Here is a 14,693-nt window from a genome sequence, read left to right as displayed (position 1 = left end):
ATTTTGCTTTTATAGTTTCAACTTGAGTAATTTTATATCAAAATAGCATTTGTTATGAAAAGATCTCCTGGCAGTAAAGCTAGAGTTTAATATCTCCAATATATTAACAACAATTTCCTCGTTGTTAAAACAAAACATTAATCTTCATATAAAAAAATGGATGTAAACAGACTTACTAGAAACTATTGTATAGAAGCAGGCGTTACTTTGCGGAAATCCATGATATATTATCAAAATTAAGCTTAATTTGCTAAGCCCCTCCCACCTCATTAGTGCCTCTGAATATGTTCAATAGAGGTGAAGTTGATAAGTTTACAACATGGTGAAGGAACACCTTACACCACACAGATTCTCCTGCTTTTCGCGGAGTATAGCAAATTAAGCTTAATTTTGATAATTTACTAGAAACTGTCATAAATTAGTGATATCAGCATATTGTCTTAGGAAAGTACAGAAAACCTTTGTGGGGCTGAGTATATGCTTTTATAACATGACACCGAAGGTAATGTTTGATTTACCATAACATAAGTTTAAAGAATGTATAAAAACAAATTCAATACATCGAGGTTACTGTACCTACTATTGATGAATTTCCTAATGCTTGCAGCTTTTATCTCATTATCAAGATAGATAGAAGAGAGAGAGAGAGAGGAGAGAGAGAGAGAAAGATTTTGGAAAAGAGCAACTGCTGAGCAGTGGCGTGCATAGCCCTTGGACCCAGGGTATGCACAAGGTGTTCAGCACAAACATAAAGTAAAATTTATATTTTAGATATGTCGGTTTATATTCAAATTACTTTACGAAAGTTATATTTTTGATTGATTTAATACTATCGTCTATCTACTGCTAATTGAATAAAAGTACATACCCTGATTTACGTCACAAAATTATGACACACCATTCGGCAGCATTTTCTAAGCACACTGAAGATGATAATATTTTTTTCCAACATGTTTTTAGCGTCTTGATGAAAATTATTAATATCACAATATCCTTTATCATTTCAAACTTTACGTATATTGGACAATAAAACAAAAGGAAAGCAAAATAATCGATTGGTGTGTACAAAGCCGCTTAGTCAAGAATAGTTTTCGTAATATTTATTATTACACATACGTTTTACTTTATCACCTTTTTTTGTGGATATTTGTAACATTGGTACACACCTTACTTTGCGAATGATTTCTAATTTTACGATAAAGGGATAGAAATTAAAGTTGTCTCTAAGTACTTTTTCCAGGCACACTGAACCCAAACAAATACCGCACGAATATGCTTTCATTATAAAATGAATGAATAAACTATAAAATAACGTTAACACATTAAACTATCACTACTCAAACTTTTATAAGTTGCTGAATTTATCCACTTTAACCGTTTATTTATCACCAACGCCATAGAGCATTGTTCGAAGGTAAACAATAATGGCGATTGAATATGCTAATGATAATATTGCAATCGAAATTAGTCAAAATATGTCTTTAATTTTTTTGTAAGTATGGGTACGAACGCTATTTTATTTTGATATGTCAACAATAAATAGAAACAATATTTATTGTTAACTTTCTCACTTTCCAATAATTCCTGGAATACTTTCATAAAAAAATCAAACACGTAATTGATTATCCACTTCCGTAAGCAGTGCTTATAGACACCTATACATAGAGAATTTATGAATGAAACTGTTCACACAAGACCGATGCTAATCTTGTAAGTACAAGCGCACGATTATAACATTACACGACACACACTACTAACTTGCACGCACACATCTAGCAGAACGATTCTTTCTTTGGGCGTGCTTATTTTATTTGATATTTCTATGCAACAGTAGATGGCGTCATATGTCGAGTGATTCATAATAATTGATTTACCCTGCAATCGATAACATGAGATTTAAATGATAATATAGGTATTTTTACGTGTTTTAAAAGGTAAATGTTTAGCATTTACGGTTAAAAATTAAAATACGAAGTAGAAATTTTTATTTTATAAGCTATACCTACGCCTCGCGCGCGCTGGTTGCGCTGTCGCCTGCCTAGCGACACTTGACCTAGAAGTTTGGCCGCTCATTACTAGATGGCGCTTTCATATATTTTTTACTTAGTGTTTTTTTAATTACAAAACTTTAATGGTCCTATCTGAAGGTTCTTTAAGACCCTGAGGGTAGGGTATGCACTGCTTATTTGCATATATGCAATGCACGCCACTGCTGCTGAGTTTCTTGCCGGTTTCTTTTCGGTAGAATCTGCCTTCCTAACCGGTGGTAAAGTCACTAAAAACTGACATACTTGACGTTTCAAAAGTGCTTATATTAGGCCTACTTGAAATAAATGATTTTTGAATTTGAATTTGAATTTATTCTTTTTTGGCATACGCCATTAGGTAGTTTCAGTGCAACTTAGCTCGTAACAAAACTAATGGACATAAACCCGATGATCTTACATATGCAGGCTGGATAGGTATTTCAACATATCCAATAATCATCAGCATCATATCTATCCATTACCGGTCCACTACAGAGCACGGGTCTCCTCCAACAATGAGGCCGTAGTCCACCACGCTGGCCCAGTGCGGACTGGTGGACTCCACACACCTTTGTGTAGAACTCTCAGGCACGCAGGTTTTCACCGTTGAAGCAAGTGATATTTTAATTGCTTGAAAAGTTAAGAGGTGCGTACTGGGATTCGAACTCAGATGTCCGAAAGTAAAGTCGAGCTGCTACACACTGGGCTACCACCGCTTTGTTTGTAATATGATATAACATTTATGCAGGCGGTCATCAACAGCACCATCACGGCGAACATGACTTTCACGAAGACGTCGCAGAAATTCGGCCAATGGAGCGACGTGCGGGCCAACACTGTGTACGGGCTGGGATTCGCTTCCGAGGCGGAACTGGGGAAGGTAACTTATTGACGAACTCCGTGGCGCAACGGTGAGCGCTGTGAATTTAATTCCCGGGTCCGATTCCCGGCAGGGGCCAATTAGGGAATTTATAATTTCTGAATTATATCTTTTGCGTGCACTGGGTTTCTTACCAGGGTATGCATACAGCAGGAAAATTGCATAAAAAGGCAGAAATCCTGCTCTTATACGAGTTGTATGTAAATTTTAGGGTAGGCATTGCTTTTGTGCATGTGTGAAGTGCACGCCACTGCCGCAAAGACGTGCCGCTAAGCGATTAAGTGTTCCGGCGCGATGTCGCGTGGAAACAGATTAGGGCATGACTACCATACTACCTAACAGGCAGCGGCGTGCATAGAGGGTATGCACAGGGTATGCAAATGATATAAAATGAAGAAAATCTCCAGTACAAATTATAAACAACTTAAGGATTGGCATTTTAAGAGTTATAAAAATCCTACCCTTGAGTATTTATAACTCGTACTGGTGATTTCCTTCATTTTATATTATCTGCATACCCTGTGCATACCCTCTGTGCACGCCACTGCTAACAGGTTAACCTAACATCTTAGACTGCATCATCACTTACCACCAGGTGAGATTGCAGTCAAGGGCTAACTTGTAGTGGTAAAGAAAAATAAAGGTAATGTTATTCTCCTACTTAATGTTGCCCGCATTCTTCGTTCGCGTTCATTGCGGTTTATTACAAATCTCGTGGGATATAAAGTAGCCTATATTACTCTGTCCTTTCAGCTAACTCTATGCCAAAAGTCAAGTTGATGGGTTCCCATAGTTCAACATAGTTAGGGCGTGAGGGAAAAACAAACAAACAACCTTTAGTATTTATTATATTAGTCAGGATTCACTCTAGTGAAGTCAACAGTGGCGTGCACAGGTTTTTTACCCCAAGGTTGGCATAGAAATAATAAGATTGTTTAAAACGGAAAAAAAATGCCTCCTGTACAAATTATAAAATATAAAATTGGTTAGGCATTGTTTTTTTGCATGTATGAAGTGCGTGCCACCGGAACTCAAGGGCCACCATCTGGACAGTGTATGGAGGTTATGTATGTCCCTTACTTATGTTGCCAGTAAGGGTACTTTCTCACTATCGCTTACTGTGCTTCTAGGAGATACCCAGGGTCTGGCCAATTTTGGACATAGCTTAGCTATGAGAGTAGACAGATTATTATAGCCGCGAATTGAGCTGTTTGCATCCAGGCAACGTCGTATAGTTGAATGCAGTCAGCTCCGCTCTCATCTCCCGCAAAATAGAAAAGTGATTGTTCCAAATATTAGAAAGAAGCAGGCGGAAATCCATAATATATCATTAAAATTAAGCTTAACTTGCTATACTCCGCGAACAGCAGGAGAATCTGTATGGTGTAATTTATAATGACTTCAATCCGTATACTCCACACCAAACAGGTCCTCGGCAATGTTGTCTTAACAATTATTCATTGTAAAGTCAACATCTCCTGAAAATGCTTCGGTTTCGGGCGAAACGTGCGTAGTGGGTACATGGGTTGATATGACAATTTTTTTTATGCACTCGGTCATAAAAAAAATTGTCATATCAACCCATTAACTACAAGGCACGCGTCACCTCTCACAATGAAATTAATGAAGGGGATAAGGTCGAAGTCCATTACGCTGGCCCAGTGCGGATTGGTGGCCAAAAAAAATGGTGGAAAAAATATAAAACGACCGCTAATGAGATAATGATAAATTGAACCAAGCAGCATTCGAACAATGTTTGTGAAAGATTAACTAAGTGGGCGAATAGAAATACTGAGTGGGCGAATTTTTTACTAAGTGTGCGACGATGTAGAAAAATAGATAAAAAAAAAAACATTCCTATGCCAGTTCTGTTTGTCTGTAGTCACATAATATTCAAGCTTGAATTATAAAAAAATGTTTTATTTTATTTTCGAAAGTTAGTTAAATTAAGGTAAAAAAAACTTCTTGTTTAATAGTTCATCGAGAAATTCCAAGAGGTGAAGGAGGCCATACAAGCGCAGCAGTGTGGCGCGGCGGCAAAGACGAGCAACGGTTCGGGTGCCGCCACGCCCGTCGCGTCCGCCACGGCCAGCCCGCTGCTGGCGGCAAGAGCGCCCGCTGGCGACGAGCCGCCGGCGCTGTCCCCCGCGCAGGTAGTGGTACACTGGCGTGCTCAGAACGACTACAGAGTTCATCAGCATCACAGAATTACGAACATACAGAACCCTCATAGCTTGCAGTGCATTGGGTTTAAAATCATTGAAAACGCCCCGCGCTCATCTCACTTCACACCCGTTAATGTTGCTAGCTCACACACTTTTTCCATTTTCCCCATTTTATGGTAAACTTTTAGATTATTAGAGGTAAAAAAATTAACTGTTAACTGGTAAGGGAATTATTTATTTATTTAGGAAAACCAACAGCTGATACATTTTTTCACGTCCAATTTTCTTTGTTGTGAGCTAAGTGAATGTTCAGCTTATTACAGGTTTTCACAACGTTTACAAATAATTTCAACATTAATATAACGGCATTTACAAAATAAATATCTAAAAATACTAATAATTAATAAGGTTATTATGTTAAAAAATAAAATGAAATTAAAATAAAATTTAAAATTAAAATTTTAAACATCAAAATCCAAGTTTGTTTAAGCTTATTAATAACTAAGAGAGTAACCGCCTGTCCGTGAAACACTACTAAAGTGGAGTGGTTTTTGATGCGTGTAAACGACTACTATTAAGTAGTCGTGTACACGGTTTCTGGATGTTCTTAATTCTGTTATCGGCATCATATCAACCCATTGCCGGCCCACTACGGGGCACGGATCTCCTCCCACAATGAAAAGGGGCCCACCACGCCCAGTGCGGATTGGTGGACTTCACACACCTTTGAGAACATTATAGAGAACTCTTAAGGTAATCAGGTTTCCTCACGATGTTTTCCTTCACCGTTGAAGCAAGTGATATTTTAATTGCTTGAAACGCACATAACTTTGAGAAGTTAGAGGTGCTTGCTGGGAATCGAACTCGCCTCCCCGAAAGTGAAGTCGAGCTACCCACTGGGCTATCACCACTCGCGTCATTGCCATCTATTGCTTTAAATTTTGCGCGTTATTGTCTTATTAAAGTAAGGTTGTTGCAGCCTAAACCGGAGAACGACGAGATGATGGTGCACCAACGCGCGCACTCGGTGTCGTCCTCACTTCAGGTGCCTACATATCACTATGTTTTTAGATTAAATCTATAATATACGTCACCAGCTCGTACTTAATACATAAACGTGCAAATCTGATATTGAAGTCTTCTGTCCATTTTCACTGGCGACTAACAATAAATAAAAATACTACGACAATACACACATCGCCATCTAGCCCCAAAGTAAGCGTAGCTTGTGTTATGGGTAACTAAGGTAGCTGTTGAATATTTGTATGAATATAATACACATAAATACTTATAAAATACAGATAAACGCCCAGACACTGAAAAACGATTATGTTCATCACAAAAACATTTCCCAGTCGTAGGAATCGAACCCACGGCCTAGGACTCGGAAAGCGGAAATAAATGTATTTAATTAAATTAGAAAAAGCTTAGAAAGGTGTCTATATCTGGATATTGCAACAATGTAATCCAATGTGGCAAAATTTTGTCCATAAAATTTATTTCGTTCGGCGGCCGACTGGCGCAGTGGGCATCGACCCTGCTTTACGTTACCCTGCTTTTTATTAGGTACGTGTCGCGAAGCTTACTATGCGTGTGTCGGTCTTTTATCTTCAATAGGGCTATCATAAGTAAACTAGTTTTTATGGAAAAATAAATATGCTTCTTATAATTTAATGAAAGAATGAATATACTTTAAAAAAAGAAAAGGATAACAAAAAAACGTATACAATTCGGCGGCCTTATCGCTTCATTTCTTTCAGGCAACAAATGGCGAAGATAACAAATACAGAAAATAGTTTGGTGGTGCACATATAAATATACCCATAAAATAAATACATCATTACTTAAATATATACAATATATATAAAACAATATTTCTAACTAAAGACAAAAAATGAATAAGTAACTACAAATATATTATATAAAAATTACATTACTTAAAAATAATATAATAAATTAAATATAAAACAAAATAAATAATTTTCCTCAAACGAAGGGAGCAGTGATCACGGGTCATGTTGATGAATTTAATATTTTTACCGGGTGACTCCTTATTAAATATACTTATGCGCCCTTCAACTATTCGTAGTTTTTCGTAATTCCGTTACACGTTGTATATATGTAGAACTACACCTAAATGCCACTCATCTCCCAAATAAACTGTTCCTACGGGATGCTTTAAAAACCAAAACAAATGCGGACGAAGTTGTGGGACTTCGTAGTAGCTAATATAACTACTGTCAAAGGCGTCTTTGATATTGGCATACCCTGAAAATGTTATAATTAACAGGGGGGCTACGCCACGGTAGGGCGCGCGCCCCGCGGCCCGCTGGCGTCGGCCGGAGCCCCGCCGGACCCCGCCAGCGCCGACTCCACGGACCAACAGCTCCGCTACGAGAACGACCGCCTCAAACTAGCGTTGGCGCAGAGGTAAGTTCCCATACGCTTTTTGAACCACTTTCCAAAACGAGCGTAATAATTACACCGTTCAATGAATGTACAATGAATACGAAGCTTCATTTGCTATGCTCCGCGAAAATCAGGCGAATATTTACAGACGTGTATTACAAAACTGATTTTCGGCAGTGATCTTCGCACGTTTCGCTCCGACACCGGAGCACCCTCCGGGGATGTTGACAATGAACAATACATACACTACATATTTGAAAGTTTAATTTATGTCCATAAAATATAACAAAATTTAAAAGAAAATGAACTGTAACAATATAAATACTACAAGCAAAAATAAACTAGTTGTGCAGTTTTAAGAAATTGACAATTAATTTAAGGGCAATTGTACATTATTTTATAACAAATTACCGGATGAAATCTTTAAGATGTCTCAAATAAGTTCAAAGCTTATACAAAACGTACGCTTACAGATCCTATAGTCATATCATGTTTGTTACAGATTTTTTTTAAAGTTGGTAAATATCCAAACTATTCTTTACTGTAACGATGCCATATATTTGCCAGCTTTTTACATTTTACATTACATTGATTAGGGTTTAAACAAATGTGCTTATAATTCTTGTTTAATTAAATGAAATTATACAAGAAATAATTTAAATTATATTTGATGTACATGAAATTGGTGGTCGGTGTGTATTTTTATATACATTTTTGATGCACTTTCGTGTATTGAGTCGCAGACGACGAAAAGATATCCCCTGGCGAAAATGTATTTTCAAAATTAATTAATTAATTTGATTGATTTTATTATATTTAAATCCAAATAACTTAAACTCATCTTTATAAATTATAAAAACTTGTGTTATGGGTGTCCATACAAACTTTCATTACCTATTTCCCCAGCCTTTAGAGAATTCCTTTGTGCCTACACTGTTTAAAAGGAATATGTACGAATTACATATTTCAATCTTGAGCGGTTCACATAATCTGTCAGTAAGTTACTCAGTAACGGTACTAGTTAATACGTATATATAAATATATAAAGATATATAAGTAAAACAATAATTCAAACATAAAAAAAGTTATATTTCATGTCGTTTTTGTACAATTCTTATTAACTATAAAAAAGTAATAACGTGGTACAGTCTCATCGAATTTAAGAAAAACAACAATTTCTCTTATTTTATTTAAAGCAAAGTTACATAATAAATACCCACAAGCATTACTCACTTCCATGCATGCTAATATTTTAAATATAAATGAGTCTACATTGTAAGTAATATTATACATAGCATAGATAATTTCTTTTCTCAATTTAGGTATGTGATATCATACATATTCTATATATTTAACACTAATTTTTAAAATTAGCGAGTACATAAAATTTATTCATCACTTAAAGTAAAATTATAAAACGATAAGAATAATAAAACGTCTGTAAGTACATAATTATACAATAATCAACAAATTGCTATTATATATGCCACCTATGTATGGTATACAGACATGGCTAATATCTCAACTGATCGTTTGCCAATATAAATAACAGTGACCCAATATTAACAATCTCACTTCATAATGTCTGATTTACACTTTGTTAAGCAGCAAGTAGGTGACAAGTGCAAAATTAAAAGTGATTGGTAAAATCTGAGTGTAAACGTACACGTTAGTTCCATTATCACATTTGACACTTGATTAGTTAACTTAACAGTAGCAACTTTTACCTGCACATCGCATAGTCTAAGGCCACCTTATAAAGTGTAAATCATGGCGGCTGTGACATTTTTCAATACTTTCTTGGTTGGCCTTTGTTTGTTCACCGTGTGTAGGAGGCATTATATATTTTAATACTGATTTTTATAGTTATTTCTTCATAGCGGAAAATGGTCTAACAATTAACTCAACATGGTTATACACGAAATAATGGTATATAAGTCCTTTGCACAATACTATTATAACATATGGGAAAAGACTTCATAGGTTTAGCGGCTTTAGCGGTGTAGGTTTAGCAAAGGATTGGCAAGGCACGGGTCGTTCGACTCTGCTACATGTTACATGATCCAGATCATATGAATCCGCGAACGTGACACAGAGCACATAAAATCTTATTTGATACTAGCAAAACATTTGTAACAGTTAGTGACAAGTAATTTTTAAACTACACTGCCTTGTCCTGTTGTTAAGATTTCTGTGGTCCAGATTCAACATACGTGTCTTAACTTGCAGAACAACATACTTAGAATACGATTTGTCCGCTGGCAATCGAATTGGTTTTCGCTTATCGAAACTATACCATCAAAGTAAAATGGACCTAATGATACTTGTTTTAGGGTAGTAAATCCAGTACTACTATTTTTTATTTTACGTAAGCCCTGCTTAAGCTGAAGAACCGTTTGCCAATTTGAGCTTTATAGTCATATTTATAAGATTTTTTTAACTCTGACATTCAAGGGTTTCGTTACTCGAAAACGACTCTTCGATTGCGAGAGAGCAAATGTTGCACTAAGGCAACGGTTAGTACATTACAATATCTGGCCGTGCCAAACCTTAAAATATGCAGTCTTATTTTTAATTCAGTTAAATTTACTTTTCGTGTAAAACCAAAATAGTATCAATGTGGATATGGTAATCTATTCTAAATCAGTGTTCGTAATTACCCACGATCGGTACGAATCCATCGTCTCCCTGATATTCGTGTTGGTAGCTCTCGTACACTGGTTTGCCCACTTTGTATTCCTCGTACACTGGTTTACCAACCTTATATTCCTCGTACACTGGTTTCCCCACTTTATATTCCTCGTACACTGGTTTCCCCACTTTATATTCCTCATGTTCCTCCTTGGGAATGCCAATTTTGTGGACGACGGCATTGAAGCCGTTCTTGTCGTCCGCTTCGTATTCTACTACACGTTTGGTTCCATCGGTCTCAACTAGGGTGTATGTGCCTGAAGTTTACAAAAAAAACAGTTTATTAGTAATTTTCAAATATAGCCTTAACCACTATTTTATCTAAGAGTAAAAGTAGAGCTTTTTGTGGCAGAGCTCGGGAAGTACTACTACCATGTTTCTGCCGCTGAACAGCATTGTTGAAATGCTGTTTTTTTGGTCTGGAAGGCGTGGTTGCCGGTGTTATCACAGACACATAAGGCATAACACTTACGCCTCAGGTTGATGGAACAGGGCGGAACGTTGCAGGACGTACCCCTTGCATGCCATGTGAAGTGTTGCTCTGTTTATATGTGATGTCATGGTTTTCTAGTTACAATGAGGTGGACTCACCCTGTAAAAACATTAAATCAGAAGAAGCATATTGATTTTTCCATACAAACTTATTATAAACATTTTAAGTGTTTACTTGCGACAACCCTGTTGAAAATAAAAGACCGTCACGGGCATAGTACCTACGCTATGTGGCGGAGTCACTTGATTTTAATTTTGCATGTTGTGTTAGGGCTGTACCTGATATTTTTCAGTAAAAACTATGGCAGTGGTCAACTTAAAAACTATTAGTGTTTCGATATTGTATAGAAGCAGGCGTTACTTTGCGGAAATCCATGATATATTATCAAAATTAAGCTTAATTTTGATAATATATTAGTGTTTCGGTTTCACAAAAAGTCTCGAGACTGTGAATAATGTGCTCTTAGCCTGTAAAGTAATATTTCGGTTTTAATTTATACGTTGTATATACACAAAGTAGTTATCTCTCGTCCCATTGACGAGAGATAACTACTTTGTGCGAGCTTACTTCTTAGCTCTACTAGTAAAAATATCAAATCCAAAGTAATACACTCTGTAAGAATGCTTTACCTTTAACTTTGTCACCATCTCGGGTCTCCCAGTGTTCCTTGTCATCGCCAGTGTGAGGGTCCTTCACTGAGTAGTCGAAGGAGTATTTTGGATGCGCCTGAAAATGAACATTTGTTTTTATTAGGAGACTCTTAGATTTCGCATATAGCGGTTTCGAACAGCGACAGAAATTCTGTTTGAATTATGTACTACCAACTTGTATATTTTTTCGATAGAATGACTTAAAACCGCCAGTTTAAAGCACTCAGTGTAGGGTGTTACTCATATTGCATCAAATTATTTTCTTTAATTTTACTTATTTATTTATTTACTAGCTGGGGCCCGCGACTTCGTCTGCGTTTGACTTTGTTTTTTGATTTGGCATTAAATTTAGTTGTAGTTCTAAAAAAAATTAAAGTACTCAGTATCGCTAAGCCTTGAATGAGGGGTTTGCTGCTGTCCGCTGAGGAGTTCTGTCCTCTATCTCCAACCACAGTTTGGACAAAGTTAAACACATATTATAACCTCTATAGTACAAAAATAATTATGTAAATCGGTTATAATTTGTCGGAGTTATGGTATACATCGTCAAACACTTTCATCCACTCTCCCAAAGGAACCGAGCTTAATGTCGGGATAAAAAGTATCCTATATTACTTCTAACACTTCCAAGAATATGTGTACAAAGTTTCCTGAGGATCGGTCTAGTAGTTTTTGCTTGAAAGCGTAACAAACAAACTTACATTCACATTGATAATATTAGTAGGGATTCACTTTATTGCACAACCAAAAAAAAAAAACGGTTTAACAAAAGTCGGACTTAATGCTAAAGAATTTTCTGCCAGCCAACCTTCGGAGTTATTGGAGTGATCTTGATTTTATATTTGCCTTTAATAAGTAGACACTTTGTGTCGTCTTTTTAGGGCGAAAATAAATATCACCATGTGTGGTTCAGCGAGCAATAAATAATTAGTTGTTTATGGTTGAGTTCCATTAGGTTAAGCTATGTCGAAGACATTACTTAAACAAGCTCTAGTTGTTTTAGGCATTGCATTGGGAAAGCTATGACTTATGTCGTAGGTGCTAACTCGTACTTGCGGTGGTCTAAGCTTTTTTAATCTTAGAAGTTACTGATTATATGGGTTGTTAAAAGTGCTGACTCTTAACAATGCTGTAAGTAGCTGCAAATTTTCTTCTTTGTTCGTTCTTTAAACCTTTTGAAATTTTGGGTTACTAAAAAGTAAATTCTTTAACTCTCTTTGGAACCAACATTTGTGTTTGTTACTACTGGTTCAGTGTTTACTAAACAATTGCACTGATTTACTTTTAGTTACATTTAAATAGGACCAAAACGATGGTAAACTTTTTCAAATGAAAAAGAAGTATGATTTATATATTTGATAGTTAAAAGAACTCCCCAAAAATTTTACGTCAAATCTTAACTTACTTCTTTAGGTTTCATCTTTAGTATCTCAGTAAACAAAAAAAAACTTTTTTATTAATAATGTAGTATTAAATTTCAGTATGTTTAAAACTTTATTTTTTCATAATGGATGATGCAATGTGTGAATCCTAATAAAATACTACCCTATGAATATGTTGAACAAGTAACATTGTTTTTATAACATACGCACGGGATGGGCATATGATCAAAGGTAGCCCTTTTCCTTTTCAAAAGAGGTCATTCGTATCAAAATTATTTACATAGGTCTATAACTGCGTAGAACTCAAAGCGTTGAAAATGATTGTTCTCAAACGCCTTAGGCCGTCCCAACTTTGTCGCCAGTATTAAATGTTACTATTTAATACTGAGACGGGTGGCCTACTTTTGGTGGGAGTTTTCTGACAAACTTCATTATTAGTGAAAATAATAGTTAGTTTATTCTTGCAAGTATTATTCTTGATTTTGACTTAATATTCTTCTCTTTTAGTTACTTTATCCTAAATAAGTACCATGAATTCATACCAAAACTTTTTAGCAAGTTGTGTGAAGTATGGTCGACCTTTTTACAAATGTCATCGCCATCCACTCACTCCTATGTCATATTTTACATGTAATGTACGCATCAAAAGTGCCATCTACGTGCCTATTTGAATAAAGAAATATTTGACTTTGACTTTGAATGACAGGATTAACTATTAGTGAATTTGAAATTGCTGGCTTTATATAAATTTGGACTTGTATATCAACACACAAATCCAATTACATAACAGATATCCAAAAACAAAGTGACATTAATTTTAATCTATGATAAGTTTATTATTTATCAAAAAAATATATATAAATTTTAATATTAGTTTAATCAATTAAATAAGGGTTCATGGATGCTTCACTTTTAAAATGGATTGTTAACTAAGGCGATGGGTTTTCTTTACCTATCGCGTTTTTTTACATAAGTGAAATTTTTGTTTTTTAAACCATCGGTCTTCTTTAGTCCTTATTTCAGTTTACACAATACGAAAGTTACTGTAACCATCCACCCACTATTTTACACAATTGCCATGCACTAACTATTCATGACAATTCATTTCTTCTGAAGCAAACACTTCATAAGCGGAGACCTGAATAAATACATCAACTGAGATACGGAAAAGTTCTAAATTCCGAGACCAGAAATCTGCACTGGGGCAAGGTGGTGGCCTACGCCTAAACCCTCCTCATTGTGGGCCGTGAAAGTGTTAATATGATGAGTTTTGTTGTGGATAAGTAGCTCAAAATGTCTGAAGAAATGCATCAACTGAGATACTAAATAAATACATCAACTGAGATACGGAATAAATACATATACTGGGGTATGGAAAAAATCTTAGTTTTTAAAATTACTCACATGATAGTCCAGATCATACTCCTCCTGATGTTCCTCCGAGGATTGGTGGTGGACGATGGGCTTGTGGTGATACCCTTCGTAACCTTCTAAGCTGTAGCCTCCGTACTGCGCCAGCACAGATGCGACCATGAGAAATAGGGGTATAGATTTCTGAAAAGAGATATAAGTCTTAAATGACCGATTTCCATAGCTGATTCATTCTAATGAAGTTAAGAAAAACTTTAATGTTTCGATGTTCCAAAAATATGTGATGTGAATGTATAGATTGCATTGTATGTTGCTCCTAATAACAAACATCTCGGATAATAAGTATATTTCATAAGGAGTCACATTTATTGTTCCATACAAACTAATTCAAAAAATTCTTTGTTTTGCTTGATGATATGACAACCCTATTGAAGATAAATGTGTATAGTACCTACGTTACGCGTCGCATACCTAATGAAGGTACAGGAGTGACTGTTAGGGCTCAAAAACTATTAGCGTTTCGGTTTCCTAGACTAGTCAGTCAATGTCAGAGACAGTAAGAAATGTATTTCTAAAGCATGTGAAGTAGAAGTAGAAAAATTTCGGTTTTCATTTAAAGGTTTAT

At 35.8% G+C, this 14,693-nt stretch overlaps 1 protein-coding gene across 1 annotated transcript in view; it reads left to right on the top strand.

Annotated features, from left to right (window-relative positions):
• Window positions 1-14,693, top strand: part of LOC120626152 (homer protein homolog 1) — a 53,351-nt gene that overhangs the window by 14,186 nt on the left and 24,472 nt on the right. The window contains exons 3-6 of the mRNA XM_039893482.1: window positions 2,776-2,907; window positions 4,884-5,063; window positions 6,052-6,117; window positions 7,363-7,502. Coding sequence (XP_039749416.1) covers window positions 2,776-2,907; window positions 4,884-5,063; window positions 6,052-6,117; window positions 7,363-7,502 — 518 coding nt within the window. The remainder of the gene's footprint in view (window positions 1-2,775; window positions 2,908-4,883; window positions 5,064-6,051; window positions 6,118-7,362; window positions 7,503-14,693) is intronic.

The sequence above is a fragment of the Pararge aegeria genome, chromosome 1 (genome assembly GCF_905163445.1).
Source record: "Pararge aegeria chromosome 1, ilParAegt1.1, whole genome shotgun sequence".
NCBI classification, from domain to species: domain Eukaryota; kingdom Metazoa; phylum Arthropoda; class Insecta; order Lepidoptera; family Nymphalidae; genus Pararge; species Pararge aegeria.
This window is presented reverse-complemented; position numbering and strand designations above follow the sequence as displayed.